This window comes from Musa acuminata, chromosome BXJ2-5 (assembly GCF_036884655.1).
Source record: "Musa acuminata AAA Group cultivar baxijiao chromosome BXJ2-5, Cavendish_Baxijiao_AAA, whole genome shotgun sequence".
NCBI lineage: Eukaryota > Viridiplantae > Streptophyta > Magnoliopsida > Zingiberales > Musaceae > Musa > Musa acuminata.
Window position 1 is genome coordinate 266,357 of NC_088342.1, and position 22,876 is coordinate 289,232.

At 35.3% G+C, this 22,876-nt stretch overlaps 1 protein-coding gene across 2 annotated transcripts; it reads right to left on the reverse strand.

The window, feature by feature from the left end:
- Positions 1-196: 196 nt before the first annotated feature.
- Positions 197-21,312, reverse strand: LOC135611956 (starch synthase 3, chloroplastic/amyloplastic-like). 2 transcript variants are annotated; one of them, XM_065107614.1, is made up of 16 exons: positions 20,960-21,299; positions 20,044-20,107; positions 18,462-19,955; positions 16,006-16,220; positions 15,569-15,839; positions 14,588-14,763; positions 11,427-11,534; positions 11,124-11,233; positions 8,205-8,310; positions 7,306-7,476; positions 5,251-5,379; positions 2,480-2,662; positions 2,206-2,337; positions 2,011-2,122; positions 1,205-1,328; positions 197-521 (listed from the first exon to the last, which is right to left on the reverse strand). In XM_065107614.1, the coding sequence occupies exons 1-16, from the start codon at positions 21,053-21,055 to the stop codon at positions 383-385; spliced, it is 3,630 nt and encodes a 1,209-aa protein (XP_064963686.1). In that variant the 5' UTR covers positions 21,056-21,299; the 3' UTR covers positions 197-382. The 2 variants fall into 2 exon arrangements, with proteins under 2 accessions (XP_064963686.1, XP_064963685.1); XM_065107613.1 differs by lacking the exon at positions 11,427-11,534 and having other exon boundaries at positions 20,960-21,312.
- Positions 21,313-22,876: the final 1,564 nt, after the last annotated feature.

Sequence of the window (22,876 nt, forward strand, 5' to 3'; positions counted from 1 at the left end):
ATATGTGGAGTGGCCAAGTAGGCTTGATAGTTTCATGATAGGATTGATTGGTTTGGAAACTAACACAGCCTTTGAGCCGACAATATCAGAAAAAAAATGAAAAAAGCATGAGAAATACAACACCAGGTCAGAGACACTGCAAAATTTCCCAATATAACAGCACTTTAGTGCTATATTGTTGCAAAGACTGTCAAAATGCATCAAAATGAAGAATCATCTTAACTTGAATGTTGAAACATAGATAAATGGTAACTTGATATGAGCCTAAATTAGACAAGTGACGCACATCTCTAAGAATACAGAACCAGAAGAAACAGAGAATGATCAACTGTGCTGTACAAAGATTTCAAGAATAGTGTACCAGATTTCTCTCCCCATACCATCATGATGTTTTGTTCCGTGCCGAATGGTAGAGTTCCATATAGTCCAAAGCCGGTCGATTCCATGACCAGTCTTGCTCCATCACGCGCTTGCACAGCGAGTGAAACCATTCCCGTTTGTCGAACCAAGCAGATATTGCTCTGTGATATCCAAGTATAAGATATATAATTTTGCTTGCTCCACAAATAATTTGGTTTTGCTTTTTAGAAGAAAGTGGAGATAAGTTTAATGACATAGATTATAAATTGTTCAGCAACCAATAAAACTGATTTATGTTTAATTAGAACTCATTCGATATCCGATAGTTAGAAAATTATGCAAATAAAATATAAGTGCTCGAAGAAAAAGTGTCACAAGGAAAATCAGCATGTCAGTGGTGTACAAATTGAAGAAAAATGTCTGCATAATGTGGAATATGAAATGCCAAATAACTTTTATCTAATGAACAAATTCAAGGGTTCCAAACATATTCCATTAGCTTCCTAACCATATGAAATGTAAACTGGGTTCAAGGTATAAGACAAGCTGGTAAAATTAAATATGGCCAAGTATGCTTTCTTAAATACTTAACTAGCCAAAATTATAACAGTAGTTTAAAGTGAGAGTTCCATGTATTAAATAGTTAGATGCTAACGCAAAGTAATTAAGTAAATAAAATGCAAGTTTTTTGCTAATTTCCTGAAGCCCAGCACTGAACTAAATCAAGCAGATATAATCAAAGCACTTACAGATGAGTATCTCCTCATCACTCATTTCAAAGTTCCATTTTAAGAATAAAATCAATTGAAAAAAAAATAAAAAAAATAAAATTTGTGTAACGTGCCTGTTGAGAACATCATCCACATCAGCAGAATCAGCTCCATCAAAGCTAAACCCATTTGGTTCAAGACCTTGAGCTTGAGCTCTCTCTCTTTCAGTGTCAACATCAAACACGGTATCATAAAGTCCTGCATAATGAAAAAGCCATTTCCTCTTTTTTATTTCTAATAATAGAATGTATCACTGTTTAGAGTAAAGAGTGGCAGATGCATAAGCATTCTTGATGGCCCTATTTATACAGCCATGCTACTACACTTCATGTAAAACAGCCTATCTATTTAGGAATGTTGCAAGGATGACTGCACCGTAACATAACAATACTGTTTTTTATCAGGTAAGGCCTCTAGGCATTCAAGAAAAGCATTATGGTCAGAATGGGGCTCTGGGTATATATATTCACTCATATAAGTTAGGCTGTGCATATTAACACGATCTCTATTTGACACACCCAAACTTTTGGCAAATGCAAACTGATTTTGGCCTGCAACTGATAACAACTATTTCCATGATGTGGCTTCGGATGACCTTAAGGGTCAAAGCGCAACAGTGGTATTGTCTTCGGTATCGTCTTTTCCTCCATATCAAGTTTGTTAAGTTTAACAGTGCATAAACGAAATGATGATTCACTGAAATAGACTCTTCGTTTGCAAAAGGTAAGGCTGCATGCAATGATCCAAATATCACATTGATAGGAGCCTCATGCACTAGACAGTCCACTAATTAACTGGTGATTCAGTTGCATGAAACTGTTGCTTGAGAATAAACTGATACTCTATTGAGAGCACAGTATGAAATTAGTAAAGCACTCACCCCCTGTTCTACGAACAACAGGAATGGAACCATATCTCATAGCTATAAGTTGGGTCAAGCCACATGGCTCAAAAAGTGATGGAACAAGAATGAAGTCCGCACCAGCATAGATCTGACAAAGGGAAATTGCATTAGGTCACATATACTTTATCAATATACAATGGCACCTACAAAGAGCAGTAAGTGAAGTCTTACCAGATGAGAAAGAGGTTCATTGTAGGTCAAGCAAAAACGTACTCGATCACCATGTGAAGAGTGCAATTCACTTGCCAAGTTAGCAAAATCATTCTGTATACGAGAATCTGGAGCTGAACCAAGAAGAACAACCTAAAACAAATAGTTCTTATAGATTACAAAATGCTTAAATGAGGAGCATTGGTGCTGTGAGATCCAGTAGCAGACACAAATCCCTATGAGATTAAATATTAGATAATGCCAAGAACTGCATAAAGGGTATATAAAGTAAAACCTGCCCATTGTGCTCAAGCGTTCGCCAAACAGCATGTTTGATGAGGTGAATTCCCTTCTGAACTGTCAAGCGGGTAATTATTCCTACTAGAGGATGATCAGATGTCTTCAATCCAAGTCTTTGCTGCAATGCCTCTTTAGCTGCCTTCTTACCTTCAACAACATTCTCTGGTGTGTAAGGCACCTAAAATAACAAAAATATGAAACCATCAGAAGAATGTTTTGACGGTTGGATAGACACCTCTTCAGAACCATTTTATAAAGAACAATCCTACAGAACAATTTAGTCAATGAGCTAGACAGGTTCATAAGCCTGGTAGGGCCAAAACACTTGAGCATGGCCAACAGGATGGCTAAAAATCTAGTTCATTTAATAAAGAATGACATAACCCTGTGGTCTAACCCAGTATTTAAACAATCCTTGGGTTGGGATCTTCAGTCAGATCAACAACTAACAGCAAATAAGATGCTTTGAACTACATGTCAGAAATACTATCTTAAAAAGAGCCACATTGATGAATGTGTACAAAGGTTCTACACGTGCTGGTCAACATTGGATGGCATGCCAAGAACTCCATGGTTGAAGGGCAAGATCACCTTAGGATGCACTCTAGATTATTTTCACCTGGGGAAGATGTATTACGTCATTACTTCTAGACCATACCTCTTAAAAGAGTCAATTAATCTCGTCTCAAACAGCTTATGACCATTTTCAGTTCAAAAAAATTATTTGAAGAACCAATTTTGAAGTTCACAAGAGCTTAAGGATCCAAGGTATGCAAGATCTTCATCCTGTTTCCCTTAAAACTTATACTGCTAGGTCTAGCTTTTGATCATATTTTGAGTAAGTATAGGTAAATAGTTGAGGCAATAGTGATGATTACTTAAATGAATGAGGTAGGTACTCTTCAACATGATTTGGAATATTACTGTAGTACTGAATCTGATATACCAGTGCAATACATAGACTGATGGGACTTGACATATCAAACATTTTCAATTTTTTTATTGGTGTACCAAGTTGTACTATTCCATACTGATCGGTGTAAATGGTTCCAATCAGATTCCTGTATGGGTAGAAGCACCATATTTAAAACCTTGATCTACCCCATATACTATGTAATGGTAGGCCTTTGTCATGCCTTCATATATTAACGGCAGGCCATGAGTGAAAGTTTCTTGGTTATCTAACTAAAGATGCCCACGCCCATGCCCATGCCCATGATGAAATACTTCTCTTTTTTGCCTTATCTTTTCTATTTCATTCTCCAATCAAGAAATTCTTCATGATCTATTGCCATGTGGCAGAAGATAGTAAACTCCAGATGACAATGATGATTTCATAGTTCTCCATGCCAACTATTGAAAAACCATAGGTTGATGACAAAAGTCTTGACAATCATTGTTATCACCGTGAACTCACTTTCCTGTGCCGGTTACATTATTTGCTTACAACAACAACGACAAAGCCATAAGTTCTAACTATTTGGAGTTGACTACATAGATCTTTTACCATAATTGAGATATGTAAAAAGTCATATGCTTAGTTAAGTTCAGAGTATTCAAATCTTTATTTATAATTTCTTTGAAAGTTCCAGATCTAGCACAGTCGCTTATCGGGAGTGGTAGCTAACCTTACGAGGGCTATTGAGTATCAATAGAGGATCATCCACTCTCGGTGTTATGAGAGGAATATCCTATGTATTCTTGCTTAAACAAATCCCTGGTCAGGGTCGTTCGGATTGAGAGAGAAAAAGTTCTCCGAGAGAATCCGATTAGAGCGAGACTCGAGTAGAAACCGTATGGGCCTAATAACACCATACCCGGTATACGGTATCTGGGGTATTAGATGGATGAGGGACTATAAGTACATGTCTGAGTTGAACTAAGCAAGCGCCTGATTCGCCCAACGCTTACGCCCAAGCGAGCACCTGAGCCGCGCTTGAGTGAAGATACTTGCCCAGTCAATAGGCGAGTGCTCAAGCCTCACCTCATCTCACCTAGGCGCCTAAGCAAGAACCCTATGACTTCACTGAACTTAACTACATTCTCTCATCTATTTTTAGAATTGCTAAAATTACATCTTATATATTCAGTTTTAGTTCAATTTAATCTAAAACCTTTAGCTTCTGAGGATTTGCTCCACCGCTCAAGTTTATAATTATTTTCACTTAGGCTCTTATCTACTAAGACAATATCATTAACAAATGACATACACCATAGAGGCCTATCACGTAAGTGATTAGTAATGTCATCCATTTAGGCTCTCATCTACTAAGACAATATCATCAACATATAATATCCATTAATCATGAATATAGATTTAACCAATTTTAATTACGTTGTTTGCTTAAGATATGAAATGAGAAATTCTTTGTTTTTAGTAGCTATATTAGTTATATTTGTAATATCTCGATTAATCCCAAATCGAAAGTGGGCAAGATTATGATTGACTTATAAGAGTCTGATGCTACTATCAACTTTAACTTATGCATTTTGGCTAGTGGTTTGAGCCAAATGAAGTTGATAAGCTAATTAGTTTATCAAACCCGGGTCGTGATAATGCTAGTGCTAGAATATCAATAAAAAAATTATTGATGTTATTCTAGAATATCATAATATGCAAACTTAAATTGTTTTTTAATTAAATTTTAATAAAAAATATTACAACCAAAATAAATCAAAGCATGCATGTGAAAGAAAAATACATCATGTTATATACAAACGAAGAAAGTTAAACTTATAACATAGGTTTAGAGTCACAAATAATACCGGGATAAATTGATCATTGTATGGGTCCCAGATATCTGGATCAATACCATTTACAATACCATGGAATTTGTGAAGATGAGGAGATATTGCAGGATTCCCAGCAACCTCCCTTGAGTACGTTTGTGATACCTACATTAAGAGATAAATACTTTAAAGTTTAAAGAGCAAATAAAAGTTTGAAGAACCAATTATGGTTAAAAATTACATATCGTCATTCGATTCTAGTCAAATCATCCCATACATGAACTCTTGAGCAAGCCATGTAGAACTAATACATCAAAAATAAAACCTGACTGCAGAAAATGCGAAAGCTAAAACAAAGGAACACACTAACCAAGGAAAGATTCTCATCAAACTTACACAAAAAGACTTTGGAATTTGGATCTTAACCAATTTGGGCTAATGAATCAAACATATTACTGAATCAAATTTTCACATATTGGGTGTATTTGGTTAAGCAAACTATCTTCTTTAATTCCCTGTGAAACTATAGTGAAAGATGCAAGATTGGAAGAACAACCTAAGGTACAATCTTCTGATACATTTTCTCAACAATGATAACAAATTTTATACATCAAAACCTTAGCAAATGAAGATACAACATCATGAATTTAAATTTCTCAATACCATAATGAAAATCTGTTCTGCTGTTTCATCCTGCTAAACATGACTACCAGACATTCTGTTTGGTACCTAACATGACAAAAAAAAAAAAAGGTTGTGACTTCTAACAAACTTCCATGTCAAAACAGGAAGTCAAGCTAAAAATGAAATGAAGTCTCACTTCAACTGCAGGTGACAGATGGATGACCAGGATCCTCTCTACCCCACCATCTTTTTGCTAGGCGGTCACTGAGTTGACAAACCATCCGAAAAAAAGGCTAAGTGACATAATATTGAAAAGTTGAAGAAATGAATAGATAACCCATTTAATCCATAAACCAAACTATTCCTTATTAAAACATTACTAGAAGGGAAAGAAAGAACAAAAGAAGCTTGGATGGCTTAGCGATGAAAGTTCAAAAAAAAAAAAAAAGAAAGAAGAGAAACTGAAGGGAAATTAGACAACAGTGGAAAGAAAAACAGCTATACCACCCCTCCCCCCCCTCCCCCGCCCCCATGGAGCTAAAGATTTGTGATTTGTTTGCCACTCATGGAACCAAAATTTATGATTTGTTTGCCAAAGGTAAGAAATGAGAGCCATGAGATATGCATCACTTATAGAATGTATCAATTTGCATATTAATTTGATCAGACAATTGGACTAATCAGCCAGATTGAACAGATAATCTAAGCATTGTCTAACTACCAACCACTCAACCAAGTGACAAACTGACAGGCATAGAAATAAGACCTTCGGCAGGACATGATGGGTGCTGCTGGGTCTAGCCACCTCTCTAATCATTGTGGCTGGTTTTTAAAGCAATAATTGGACAAATGAGAAGTGATGGGGAAGCTATCACATATGAAGTTATAATGGGCCAAAAGTCCATGGTTACCGCAAGGCTGGCTCTATATGCATGGGTCTAAAGAATGAGACACCCATCAATGACCAATTAAACCATCTAACAACATCATAGGCAAGCCTCATTCAGTTGCATTTCTCCTGTAGTTAATTCTGTCGTTGAGTTTTTAATCTGTTTATAGGAACTATACAGACTAATTTTGCCACACATTGAACATATTCAACACAGTATTCCCTGATACAGCTTCTCACTTGTAAATTATGTCAATTTCCATTGTTTATAATTCCCAATAAACAAAAGATCAGCTAAACGATGTTCAACAATCTATACTTAAACTCATCCAGAAGATCAAACAAACAAGGTAAATTGCAAAAATTATCATGCTGCAGTAAACAAATGCAATTAAATTGCTAGGACAAAAGATAGAAACATGTTACATGAACAACAATAGAAATAACAAGAATATTATGAGTTTACCACTGAAAGGGAAAGATGTTAATTATCAAAAGGGTACTTCGGCAATAGCTCATCAAATATAAAAAAACAATTAGAGAAAATACTAGAAGTAATAGAAGAACCAGATACTGACAGTTGTAGCCTTGTCAGCATAAGTCATTGCTCTACCAATATTGTGCACCCCAAACTCAAGATTGTGAATTGTGAAGATCACTCGAGCATTACTCAGCCCATAATATATGTAATGTTCCTTAAATAACCAAGCTACAGGAGCACTGGACCAGTCATGGCAGTGTAAAATATCCTGTCCAAGGAAAAAATCAGTCAAGGTCTGTTGAAAAAAAGGATCAAATAAGCATGCAAGAGAAAGTCTGAAGTGATGGAAGCATGTTGGTAAGCTTACACCCATAATGGACAAAGCTCAGTTGTCATCCTGCAGAGATACTGGTAATTGGTAAATGGATATCTACCTTGTACCATACACAAAAAATCTGGTCATGCACACAGGCTTTACTAGATTGTTAAATTCTAAGGTAAAGACAGTGACTGATAAAAAAGTGCACTTTTAATTAGCATTTTAGTACAGAATGAAAAAATTAAACATAAGACTGTCCATGCAAAATTAATGGATATTAATAGAAAAAATATACATTACTTCACTACTAGCACACTAAGTTAAAACAAGTTTGTCATCTCATTTAGATCTTGGAAAGCAAGGACAGGGATAGTGATTTCCTGGTGAAACATAGGGTCATGGCTCTATTGATGTTTCAAGATTAGGGACGGTTAATGCATGCTGTGCCACAGGTGTCATCCTGCAGCGATAGCAGTAAATGGATATTTAACATGCTTTTTTATGAATAAATTCAGCCATCAGTGCATTCATGTTAATAGAAGACAAATTTCTAAAAGGAAGGCATGTTCTCAAGAGAAAATGATCACAAATAATCCATCAAACTATAATAAACAAGACTCTAGTTTTCAACATGATATATTAAGGCACAAGAACAGCACGTCTTTCTTTTAACTTACTGGTCGAAATCCACTCTGAAGAAGAAATTCAAGAGCAGCATGACAAAAGAAGCCAAATCTATGACCATCATCACTCCTTCCGTAGATGCACCCAACTGAAAACATCCTGCAGAAGATTATAGCATGATGAACTCCCAACATATTGATCTTCTCACCAATCAGAAGGTAATGCTATTAGTTTAGTTCATATTATACTTCACAAATTATAATAATCACATGGAAGTTCTCTAAAAAAAAAAGTTTCTTTATTTCTGGTATTCAAAAGTAGAGACTAGAGAGCACAAAGACCTACAAAAGCAACATCAACCATTTTCTCAAATATTGGGAACTTTATCTAGCTGGTTAGCTCGAATTGGAGGTCAAACCAAACTGGCCCCTCAAATTCCTCAAAATTAATTCAACAAACCCGAGCTCAGGATGGAATCTTTCTCACCCTAACTAAACCTTAATCACAGCATACAATGAGGTTGTTCAAAAATAAATCTTTCTCACCCTAATCAGATCATATATAAGCATCCTTTAAACATATTCATCCTATATTAAATGAGCATCACATTATAAGAGATTCAAATCTCTAGTAAAGAGCTATTAGATTTAGTGTATCATCTAAATTACAAGAGGTTCTAACTTCAGAGTACTTTGAATATGAACAAATTATAAATCACAATATCATATAAATTATATTGCCAATTGGGGTTGGGTATGTGTTGGGTCAAGATAATTAAACTCAAGTTGAGCAACAGATCAAATCCAGAGACTTTGGTTGGGTTTGAGTAGGTTTTTAGGTAAAAACCAACCTAAGCCAGATTTTCCCTAGCCATCCAGACCAATAGTCAGGTATGATTCGAACCTAACCCATGTTACCATCCAGCGGAAAACCAATTCAAAAATGTCCATATTCTCTTTTCATCCCTAAATATCAAACCCTCACTCAAATCTTTTAGTTACAAGTTATGCAAAGCCACAAATTCTAAGGCACCCTTCTGTTGTTTATTGGAAAGCACACAGACAACCTTGAGCTGTAGGATTAAATATAGATGGGAAAAAAATACAATTTAAGAAAAACAGCAGAAAATAATCTAAACCAACTATTAAAGAAGAGGACATTAACAATATGCCGAACCAGGCTAATAATTAAATTGCATCAAAATAGAAATGAAAGAAATACATGGTCATTTGGTTGAGTTCTAAGAGATGCAGTTATGCAGCAAATTCCTGGAGGCTAGTAGTGCTGAAAGAGGATGTTGGAAACTAACAGAAAGAAACTTATGGAACGCAAGAATATACCAATAAATGAAACTAACAGAAAGAATCCAAGTGAAAACCAAAAGCTTATGTAATGAATGCATTAAAGATGTAGAGAAGGCTATACAAGCTTAGTAATATTAAGAAATGATCGACGTTCTACTGTTCTAGAAGGATAGGGTAAAACTTATGGTGTTTCACTATGTTTAAAGATTATAGAAAAAGTGACAATTAGCAATTTCCTACAACAGACTAACTGAATTAACATAAAAGATGTCTCCAAGAAAATCAAAGCACATGCTGATGCATTTAACTTAAATAATGTAAGTACTTGAAAAGTAAAGGATTAATATTTCCACTCCCTCTCCCTCTCCCTCTCTCATTTCTTCTCCCGTGTCGCTCTCAATTCTTTCAATATCGTCCATGATCATTTAGTGAAAGGCTATTTGTTCAAGAAGAGGATATAAGTCCAAGATTCAGTCCAATATCTCCTCAAATCAAGGTAAATCCAAACCTAATTTCTAATCTAACTTCATGCAAATCGATAGGACTTAAACGCACTGTAACATTAGTCTAAATCCAAACCTAATATAATTTCTTGGCCTTTTTTGTACCACATTACAGACTGGCACACTGTATTGGTACATGCCAGCAGATTCCGGACCCATACAAGTCTGACAGCCTACAATGATAAAGGCCCGCAACACAAAATTGAATTCCATGAGTAATACTATCTTACAGAATAAAAATCATAACATATGAGATGCCAAACAAGCTAAGGAAACACACTTCAAAGTTCAAACAATATGTATAACAGGAAAATTAAAGAAAAAGTAACTTAGTATTACACATAATACATAGTATGATAGTAATCTTCCCACGCAAAGTGATGACCAACTGAACTAACTCTAGATTAGATATGCTTGGACAATATAAAGGATAGAACTACAAGTACAAAGCCCTAAACAAAAAATTTGCTTTTACAATACACGTAAGAGGATTTGCATAATAATCTGCAGAAGAAATTACAACACAGCTAGAGACAGTTTTGCCTAAAAAGAGTGCAAAGCTATTAATGCATTATATATTCATGTACATCACTGTTGAACCAACTTAAAAGACAAATAAATAAGATTCTTCAAATTACTAATTTAGTTGTATAACTGTCAACAAAAATAAATTAAAAAATGTCCTTGCAGGTCTGTCAACCTGGATTAAGACAGACGAACTTTGATATTTCCACAATTGGTCATGACTCAGTCTCACAGGGCAACAATCACAAGAATCTAAATATTTTATTGTGCAACAAATGTGCATGAACACCTTGCTCTGGACCATGAAGAACCAATTCAGCTTAATAATTATATTGCTTTGTGTAGCTTTATTTTTATAGGAAAAGCCACAAGAGAAAGTGGCATTACCTTTGAATAAGGAGAATAAGCTTTCCTCCCAATTACCAACACCCCCCTCCCCCCTCCTCCCTCCTCTTCCTCCTCCTCCCCAATGCATCCAATACATAAAAAAATAAAAAAAAGAGCCATGGTAACATATAGTTTCCATGCTAAAAATAAGGAATGATTTGAACAACTTTCAGATGCATATAATTTTGTAGAAGTTAAAGATAACCAATGGAATGGACAAGTACATGATACAAGAGAGAAAGTTAATGCCTACCCATTTTTAGGCTCCAAAAAGTATACAGGAAGGCCCTCAACCTTTCCGAACCAGACACTTATTTCTGTTTCACCCCAAGCGAAACTATTACGGTGATGGAGGTCTTTCACCTAAATTGTAAGAAACATGTCAAGAAAATTTTCCAATATAAACATACATCAGAAACAATATAACAGGCACCACAGATGTCTCAACAATGAAGTCTATGCTCATGATATATTAAGAAAAACAGCACTTCCTTTAACATATCTAACAAACAATGATGTCAATCTTAATAGCCATTTAGGAGCAAGAGAAGTTTACATTACTAAGATTCATGCAATCATATTTTGGAAGAACAACATCGACTGTATGGCCTAAATCTTGAACTGCACGAGATAGACTTGTAACAACATCACCAAGGCCACCAACCTGCAAAGAAGAAAAAAAATGGTAGACCAGAGAATTGACCATCAAGGTAATATGATGAGAACGGATACTTCGTTCAACTCATAGATAATGTAGATTAAGATATACAACTCTATTACTAAGGAAATCAAAGTTTAAAGTTGGCAATCATGAAACTACCAAAAAATTTATCAAATTATAATTAAAAAAAAGTTGGTGAATCAGACACTTTAGAATAGTTACTCTTAAGCTCCAAAAATAATAGAACTGCATCTCACCAAACAAATGGTGGCAATCATTTTAACTTACGAAAAATAAATAAAATTTGTTGAAGGTAAGTACACTTGGTCATCAACAACATTTAACGTACACCAAAGCAGAGTTCACCTTACTGATCCATATCGGTATACTAATCGACCATACTGACATACCGTGTGTTAGTATGACGGGGCATACCGGCAACATGAAAAAATAGCTCCAAAAATAGCTCCAAAAATTCCTAAAAAGAAAATAGATTAGGGTTTTTAAGTTGGAAATAAATATAAATTTAGTATAATTTTAACAAAAATAATCTAAATTAGGAAAGAATAGTGCACATATCTTTTTCGGGCTTTGACGAGTAACTTTGTGGTACGTTCTAGACTGTCCTTCCGTTAATATTGAATTATCTACAAAGAAATTATTTGAATTATTAGATTATTTGTTAAACAATTTAAACTGTAAAATTCAAATGAATCAAGTAATCGATCGATGGATATACTTGGTTCTAAAACCAAAAAGAACAACGGGACTCCATGGGCGATGGATAGGAGTCCTCGATCGTATGTATCTGTATATCAATTTGATATGTTTATCAAAACCAATCTTGACATTGATCCTATGATATAGTATATTGATACACTGTATGCTATTGGTACATCAGTGTGGTGATGGTTGCAGTTTGATCATCATTAACCATACATGTCCGAGGCAACTCTTGAGACAAGTACGATTGTGGCATGTATTGGTGCGAAGGTTAGAGAATGTCGAAACTTCTACTTTTGACACTGATTTATTGCTCCATATCATAAGATCGATCACTGCACTATTGCTCGAAGAAGAATTACCAACTATCACCATCCTGCTGTTGGCCATAGGATTCTCCATAATATGATGGCTATGAATACGACGAGCTTCGCTCTATGTCTACACCATGTAGTCTCAATCGCATTTGCTCAAAGTCATCCACTGTCTTCCTCTTCCCCTTTCATGTATAATCTTGACCCGTACCTTATCGAACTCCATGATCTGAATCTTGAGTGGCATACATAAAATACTATTCCTCAGTCTATGCACCACCCTTAAACGATCAAATGAGGGGATAGAAAGGGTTTAAAAACCTTAAGATCTAGTTCAAACAGTCAAATGGACCATTCAAATTCAACAATCCTAGCCATTGATTAGTATCGGTTGAAATCCAACCATTACCAATTGGTATAGGTCGATAACAGTTGGATTTTGATTGTTCTGACTGGTACAAGCCACATATCAAGCAATACGAGGTCCTTTGCTATGAACCGCATACTGATCTTCTATCAGACCGGTACGTACCGCCCAATACAGGACAACATGGCAAACCCTGCACCAAAGTATCTCACTCACTCTAAGTTCCTAGGTATTGCTTGTGGATGTACACGATAAGCTTTGATTACTTGAACTTTGAACAATAAAGTTTGATCCCGATAGGACTTGTTTGTCTAAGGACACTAACTAGAATATAGGTTTTAACTCTTCCACATGCCACCTTGAGAATAATATGATTTGATTGATGATCCACTAAACATAATATCATTAAATTTAAGCCACTCAAAATTCTTATCATAATCGTGTCATAAAACTTATCCTTAAATTTTGCTATTCAACTGCACTGCTTATAGATTACATTTAGGTTTTTGATAATTAAATGAATGTCCTTTGCAACCATTGATTTTTTACAGGTGTTTTAGCTTATTCCATGTGTATAATCTTTTTTTTTTCCAGGTGTACCATATCAGCCATAATTTGTAGTTATAGTCTCTCGACACCGATAATTTTTTCCCCACAATCATCCTCTACTATGAGTTTTAGCATGCTTCATATTCTTCTCACCCATTGTTCACTCTTGATTTATATTTACTTGCCTTTTCTTCACAATATTCTTCTTTGTACCAGTTCACTCAAGAATTTTTACTCTATTGTTTATACATCTTTCAATTGTTTCTACTTTCTTATCACTCTTCCTGTGCTTTTTTCCTTTTCTGTTGTTTTCTTTGTTTTCCAAGGTTATTAAATTGTTTTACTTTTCACAGATGGCTGTTTAGGCCAATCTGTGTTCAGTAGCAGCAACCCAAAACCCACTAGCCAACTTACAACCTAGACAAGAAATGTTCTATAGGTATAGCTACAATTTTTCTCAACATCTCAGGTATGCACAAAACCTAACAAATTTAAGTGTATACATCCATAAATAATTTTTTTTGTGAGATTTTTAAACAACTAAATAATTTGGAATAAAAAGGAAAAATGCATTTAAAATCAAGTTATCTCACCAAAATAACCAATTCAATAAAACATATATGGAAATTCTCATTCTGGTTTTTCCGTCTTCCAATAACTTACACATGAATAGAAGCTTTGGTTAGAATTCTATTAAAAAGATAAAAAAGCATACCAGAATAAGGAAGGAACTTTTGAAAAGGAAAATTAAAAAATGCAACAGATGGAGGAATCTAAAGGAACCTACAATTCAAAGGTACAATTTTTCTAACAGTACTGAGCGCTGATGATGAGAATGTTACTCTGAATGCTCAACAGAAACAAGTTGAGGAGGATTGTATGACCAGGAAGAATGATGTGTGCCATGCCAGCAGAATTTTAGTATTAAACTCAAGCAAAATTAGATCCATAATAGCATTTTGCAGTCACTAGCGTTCCATATACAAAATAACTGTATGTTTCTACTGGAACCAATCATTATGATTGATGGTCATGATCTTATCCTAGCTCCTAAATATCTAACTTCCATAGAGGTCATGTAAAGTTCAATATATAAAGTTTACCTTTGCTATAGGTGCCATCTCAACAGCAATATGTACAATATGCATGGGAGGTTCCTTTGCAATTCCTCCAGTGACAGGAATATGATAGTCCATCCCATTTCTGTTATCATAAATCCCACCATTTTCCCTCTCCGAGAAAACAAAATCCATCATGTAGGCATCCATTGGGACCTTAACTGCAACAATAAACAATGTCACTTTAATAACCTATGATGTTGATCATTGAACTGTGACATCTAAAATATGATGCTGAATGCACGTGAATTAACACATCCTTATAACAATTAACAAGAATCTAGAAGTAAAACCATTTAATTGTAAAACAATAATAAACAATTATTACTTTGCCTAAAGATGTGACTTGCTATTATTTTCTGAAAGAACTTGATACTCTTAAACTTACTTGGAATTAAGGCTGTTAATTGATCAGGTTAGGTTGGAATTAGATCAGGTCGAGCTGAACTAGCTAGGATGTATTGACCAACCTGAACCAGATCCAACGTCTCATCAGGACAAGATTTGATGTGACCATCTCTATAGATATAGATCACCTGAGGTGGAAAAACAAGCTAGTTAGGATAGATTGGTGGGTTGACACATTGAGCCAATGTTTTTTCTATTTACTGGTTAATCACCAAGTTGGATCAACTTGAGCCTCACTATGAAGTAAACATGTGGTTGACCTGAAGTCAACCTGATGTATGAAATTCACTAGTTGGGTAGACTGATTGGATCTGGGTCAGCTGTTGATCAGATAGTTTCAGATGAAGATTGCCTAGTTGACCTTTTAAAAGTAAATGCATGCTATATAAATTAATATAAGATGTCAAAATAACATTGAAACAACCAATTAATTTACATTAACTACAGCAAAAACATCAAAGTGAGTAATATGAGACAAAATCTTCACCGCCCGAGTGATTAAAGAATAGACATGTAGAAATGTGCTTTTAAGATTTTCTTTACTGTACAAACTCTGACCAGTTGCTTTGAGATGTGAACCGTTTTCTGCAGGCACCATTTTCTGGGGAGGTAGGGGACCTTTACGGTGATTCCAACGGTTAAATGAGCATTTAAACCAAACTTCTGGCTTGCCATTTAGAACTGTATGGTAGGGATTATAGAAAACAGTGACCATTCTTCCAGCTCGCACAACAATTGGCTCAGAATATACTATATGCTTTTGAGACAACAAAAACAATTTCATTGTCCTTTCCTTTGTTTCAGCCTTCATGCGTACAGTTTTCTCAGTCTGTGAAAACCAAACGAGTAAATGTGAAGCTGAGTCTAAATTTCATGTTATGCTCAAACATTAACAAAAACAAACAAGGACCTAAGAACAAAAAGGTTTCTTATCTTCTTTATGTATTATTATCCAGTATTAGTACTGAATCATTCAGGCAAACCATGATACTAACCTTTTTACGAATAGCTTCTTCTTTTGATCTTCTGTCTTCCTGAAACTTTCTGTAGATTTGGTTTTCTTCTTCGACCCAGGACACTTCTACAGGTATGCTCTTTGGCACCGTAGCATGGAAATCCTGCAAGTTGTTATTGTCATAAACAATTGCTTTCCCTGGTGGACCATCAGCAAAAACCCAATCCAGTACCAGTGCTCGACCAGGTACAGCAACTGTAGAAAGAAACAACTACTAATTAAGAAAACATCATATGCAGTAACTTCAGAATCTAACAATGCATTATGGTAGAGGAGTTAGTATGAGCATGATGAGTAAACAAATTAAAGTTATTCATCTGATAGAATTTGAGTTAGATTTACTCCCAAACAATTTGATTTGCTGTACAGCCTAGTCAACCTAACCCTTGAAAACTTGTTATAATACACTAGGTTACTGACACATCACTCATGTTTGTTCAAGTTAAAATCAAACAGATTATGTCATTATGCTCAAAGGGAAGAGTGTCTTTCTGATACACATCGTCAATATTGAGGTGTAGAGATGGACATATGTTTTCCACCAAACAAAACTCCATTGTCACACATATTCCACTCTATGTTGGTAATGTGGATAGAAGTCTGAAATTGCTATTGATTCTAAAACACTATTCCTTGAAATAGGGTTTTTTTTTTCATTTTCAGCCATCTTTTCAGCTGATTTTTGGAATTCAGTAGGTACATACCAGTGTACCAACACTGCACAGGTATCAACCAGTACCTAGGGTCAGTATGAGATGGCAATCCTTGGGCTTAAGCATTGTAGGTTTCTCTAGCAAAGCTGAACCAGACAAGTTATTGGATTATTGGATTGCTTAGGCCATTAAAATCACATAGGTGCATATATCTTCCCACTGAAGCATTGAGAAGAAAAAGGTCTCTTTATTATAGTCATAAATCTTTCGCAAATTGGAACAAACAACAAACTTGATTCAAAATTAGTAGGATTTATACAAACGGAACAACAATTTTTACATGATTACTCAATGGGTAGACAAATTGAAGGACAAGATCACTGTGACCATAACTTGGTTAAAAATACAACGATTAGAATCTTAAGGAAGCAGTTGGTGAAGAAGTTCAATCACAAAACAATTCTGAGACCAAGATGGAAGAAGAGATGTTACTAGTTTCAATAGTTTTTCCCTATTTTAAGTTTGAACACACAGAGACATAAACCAAATAATTAAACATGAAAAAATTTCCCAAGATGAGAATGGAAATCAGTTGTTTTCGATCATGGTAAATTGGAACAAAAAATGAGCTAGAACACTAATACCTCTGTTCCAGATCAATTGTAAAAAAAAGTTGTTCATTTACTGCATAAGGAAACAATTATGACTGCCTACCACAAAACTAATTGTTCAAATATTTTTGTGATTGTTTATTCCTTCTTTCTTTAACTTAAACATATCATTTGTTTTCCAGCTTCTACCATCCAGCCAAAATTTTGCATTGAATGCTTTGGATACATATTGGAGTCTTGAACTTTGGATTTCAGAGATATATTAAGTTAAGCTCGCTAAGAAATTAGTCATAGTCATTGAAGGAGTCAACTTCAGATAAATCCCGCAATGACCTTAAGAAGCTGTTCTTTTTTTTTCCAGAAGAAGCTTTTCTTTTAAAATCACAATCAACGACAAAAATATTGATTGTTGAGAACTTTGAAATTTGTAATGGAATTATGAAAAATGAATTTCTTAATGCGCATTAATAAGATATAAATTTCAACAATTTTATTATTCATCATATAATATGAGCTGAAGAGCGTTGACTGATGGAAGAGGCAATTTCCTAATCATATAAAAACTAGACAAACTTTTCGATATTGTCTTTTAATGCCCTCAAATCTCAATATTAGCATGTCAATCTTGTAAGTTCAAGTTCACTACTTTTTCTGTAATAAAAAAAAAGTACATTACTATTTCAGTGTGCTGCTATATCTTAATTTTTGTTGCTTTTCTCATATTCTTCTTCACAAGATCAGCCTATTGGATATGTCAATAACTGTTACTCACACATCCTTATCCATGCAACAAAGTCAAATCTTCAACTCTAACTTTCACATACTTACCCAAGCAATAAAGTCAATGACCATATGCATTAGCATGTACTCCTGTTACCATACTATTAACCTCTGACCATGTTTAACTTGTTCCTTAAGAATTAATGAGAGTAACAATCAATGAACACATTCCATCTGAATATCCATGCAATTTGGTAGATATTACCAGTAGTGCAATGATAACTATAGGTAAGTTGAGATGAGCAGAAGGGCAGGTAGTTCGTGATGAGAAGGTTTCCTTCACACATCAAGATAAATGTAATGCCAGGAAAAGATACAATATTTTTAAATATAAAAATCCACAAAGAACTGCACATAGGATCATAAGAGAGTAAACATCTAAAAACACGTACCATCCGCAAACCACCAATCACCATCTCTTTTTTCAGAATGGGAAAGCTTCTCGATAATGGACAGTCCTTCATCCCAGTTGTTAAAACCTCCATGAATCCAGATCTCTGCAGCATGAGAAAGTGGACGGCAGCTTCGATTATAATACAATCTGACCCTATCGCCTCCTTTGAATAAACTAGGTTCTATGTGCCATATATGGTGAGCAGAGTTTGAAGCCAATTTCATCACATGATTAAAACCACGCTTTTTTTTCTCTACCTCCACCTTTGCCTGTGCTCTGTCAGCTTCACTTGCAACCTTTTCTGCTTCCTTCCGGCGTTGTTCTTCAGCCTGCCTTTCTTTTTCAGCTTGCTCAGCGGCAAGTTTTTTGAGTTTCTTGTGTTCCTCTTCAAGTAAGAAATCTTCAAATGCAACTTCATCCATACCACCTTCCACAAGTAGAAAAAAGTCTTCCGAATTATTATTCTCATAAGTGTTAGCACCATTAAAAAACACATAATCAACTCTATATGCCTCCTTAGGCACATAAATTTGACAGGACCACCAGTCCCCCTTAATATCAGCTTTCTGCAGCTTTTCTGTGAAAAATTTCCATCTCCAACCATTGTATGCACCCTTGATCAAAACATCAGCTTCATTTGCCAAAGCTGATGAGCTTCGGTTCAGGAAAACTTTGATAACCTGGTCAGGATTCACAATTTGTGGAACAACAAATACTTTATTCCCTCTTGAAAAATTTTGATCAGTGAGATTCTCCAGAAGCTGTTTATGTGCTCGCGCATCCATATCTGCCTTCAGTTTGACTAACGATTCTTGAATAGCTGTAGTTGTGTATGCTATACCATTTTGATCTTCAGGTGGTTCATCAACGTCAATAATACCCAAATTACTCTCTGACACAGCTACTTTTGTCTCCTTTTCTCCAGCTATCGCCATACTTTCTGCTATGGTATTTCTGCCTATCTGATCTTTTACATAAACCATTTCTTTTCCAGCTTCATTGAACTGCTCAGTCATGGCCTCTCTTCCAATTTCTTTGTCACTATGATCAACTGCCACATGCTGAGATATCAGACCAATTCCATCTCCTTCATTCCCAATCTCAGCTATTTGTCCATCAGTTTCAGCATCACAAGTGTCATCAGAAGGCATGTGTGCAAAATTCTGTTGATCTATCTCATCACCTGCCAGTGCTTTTTGCTCTGTTTCTCCCAGGACATCTAATCTCCTTTTTCCTACAGTGCTTGGGATTCTTGAACTCGAAGCAACTTCAGCTGTTTGTGCTTCACCAGCAACTCTTCTATCAGTCAATCCACTGCTAGAAATTGTATGTTTGCTGGAGCTTGAACTTCCCGACACTTCCTTTTCATCGACCTTGTTTTGGTCTTTCTTTCGAATGCTTGTTCCTGCCTGTGGTTTCGGAGCAAAGCCTCTAGGGTTGGAGGCTTTGGTCATTGGAATTAAGCTCCTTCTTGGCTGCCTCTTTGAATAGCCTGCGGAATGCAACTAAAAACGTGGAGAAAAATATACAAATATACTTGAAGAAGAATTTGACCGCACAATGACATGAGAATCACCGACCTGAACCTGCTAGCATGCGAGGTGTAGCACTGATCCTTGTAACTTCTTGAAACCTCAATGATGACTGAAGGAGAAAAAATGGAAAATAGAAGAAGATGAAACATGCCAAGAAGTATACGATAAACCATAACCACAGATAAGTGTACAGTGCAACAATTTATCCTGACAAAAACAAAACACAGCAGGTATAGAACTCATGAATGGATCGTAATTTTCAGCTTTTGCATGGACAAATTAGCGCCCTTCCCATTCAAGAACTGAAATCTTCTTGCCTATAAAAGCGAAGAAACCAACTAAAATACAAATGAGAAAAACAACCAAACAAACAATAAATACAGGTAACTTCAGCTTTTGCACGGACAAATTAGCTCCCTTCTCAATAAAGAACTGAAATCTTCTTGCCTATCAAAGCGAAGAAACCAACTAAAATACAAATGAGAAAACAACCAAACAAACAATAAATACAGGTAAACTTCAGCTTTTGCATGGACAAATTAGCTCCCTTCTCAATCAAGAACTGAAATCTTCTTACCTATCAAAGCGAAGAGACCAACTAAGTACAAATGAGAAAAACAACCACATAAACAATAAAAACAGGAAACTTGAGCCTTTGCATGGACATATTATCGCTCTTCTCATTCAAGAACTGAAATCGTGCCTATCGAAGCAAAGAAAAACCAACTAAACTACAAATGAGAAATAACAAAACGAACAAATATAAAGACAAAGCAAACAAGAAAAACAACGTGTATTGCTGAATAGTAGTCGCAAGATCGGGAACTGAGATCAAAATCATTCAAAAACAACTCAAAACTCTTCCACCGAGTATCTATGCATGCTCAAAACAAGAGAAATCCCTCCGAGTCGACCAAAAGGAAGAATCTTTCACTGATGAAGACAGATCTTATCAGCTTACCTGCGAAAAAAGCCCAAGAACCGACCGAATCCTGAGGTGGGAGTTCTCCGAGATGGTACCCGGGCAACAAACAGGCCGCTGCGGCTGGAGAGCCATCGCCACCTTCGCCACTCCGAGATCGCCCAATGCCGCTTCAGGGCCCAGACGAAGAGACAAGGAAGTGTGGGTCTGAAGAGATCCAAATGATAGGTGCCGACTGTTGCACGAATCAAGAATGACGGACGAGAAAAAAGAGGGAATTTTCGGGATTTGGATTCGGGATCGAGCGGCGGAGACCAGCAAATTCGTGTTGGCATTGCTTGATTTGCGGTGGTCTCCCCGCGTCCACGTGAGTGGACTACATTTGAGCGGCTTCGGTAGCCGTCGATGATCGTAAAGCTCGGGAAATTATGTGGTTATCGGAGATAATGGTGAATGGGTTGTGTTTTTTGGATCGTGCGAATAACTCAAAAGCTTGCGGATAATTGTAATTAATATATCGATTAATTGATGATCGATACTATTAATAAAACACTCATTCGAGCCAAATTTCTTGAGATGAGTTATTTTCTATCAAAATCAATATTGAAAATTTATTTCAAACTCATAAAGATAAAGGTAAGGTTTTAAAACAAAAATATTTTCTAGATGATTTTTTAAAACAATTTTTTTTCTAAAGGTAAGTTATAATACAATGCTCTAAACGAGTATGTTGTAGTAGATAAGTACTGGTAAAATAATTCTCTTTGGATGCCTTGGGGATCTAAGGGATTAGTAAACTATCAAACATGATAATTGTTCGATCTCTAGCTAAAGATGTTGTGTGATGGGCGAGGTTTGTTAGATATGATTCTTCTCTATTGGATATTGAGAAAGTTGAGTCTGAGATATCTTATTTGCTAATGATGATGTATATATGATATTATATCTATATGTATAGTTCGTTATATTGCATGGATTATACATTGTATTATTCCATGTGTTAACTATCATTTGTGAAAATTTTATTATCATCTTATTTTGTATCATATGTCTTTACATATATTTTGTCTCTTCAGAATTAGCTTAGTCAACATTATTGCTAAATATTTTTGTTGTATACTTTTATTCAACGGTCTAAGGATAATAGCTAGTAACGAGCAACACATATTCTTTCAGTATAAGGATTGTATTACTATTTTTATTTCATTATAAATTTAGGATTTTTTAAATTAAAATTAATATGTTTTTGGATAAGGTTTATGAATGAGTGTATTTCATTTATTTTTGTATTTCAACCAAGCCATTTATTTAATTCACAATTATATCAGAAAATGATTTTAATAAATTTTTTTATTTATTTTATAATGGATTTAGGGCTTTTTTTGGCATAGAAATTAATATGTTTTAGAATTAGTTTGATGAAAGAGTATATTTGAACTTATTTTCGAGTGTAACAAGAACATTTTTAATAAATTATAAGGAGAAAAAAAACGAAGGAAAATGACGAGAGAAAGAAAAAAAAAAAGGAATAGAGGATAAGAAGGTGAAAGAGGAGGATGAACAGAATGTAGGTTTAAGGAATTATGATGACAAAGTGTATCTTTAAACCTTTCATTTTATCACCGGTTTTTTAACATTAATTGCTTGCTTGTTATGCCCAAATGAACCTATCACATATACATATATATATATATATATATATACACACACACATAAAATAGCAAGGAATATATTGGATTTCTCGAGTGACCAATTTGTATTCCTCTTTATGTATATATTTTTTTAATCTAAATATGTGTGTATTTTCGGAGTATTTTCTCTCTCTACGTCTGTAAAAGCAGAAATACGCGGACTTATAGTCCAAGAAAGCGGCACGCATATTAAAGCACGGCTGCTGCTCCATCGCGACCGTCAGCTTCCCCACTCCATCCCAATCCACCGAACAACGATGTAATG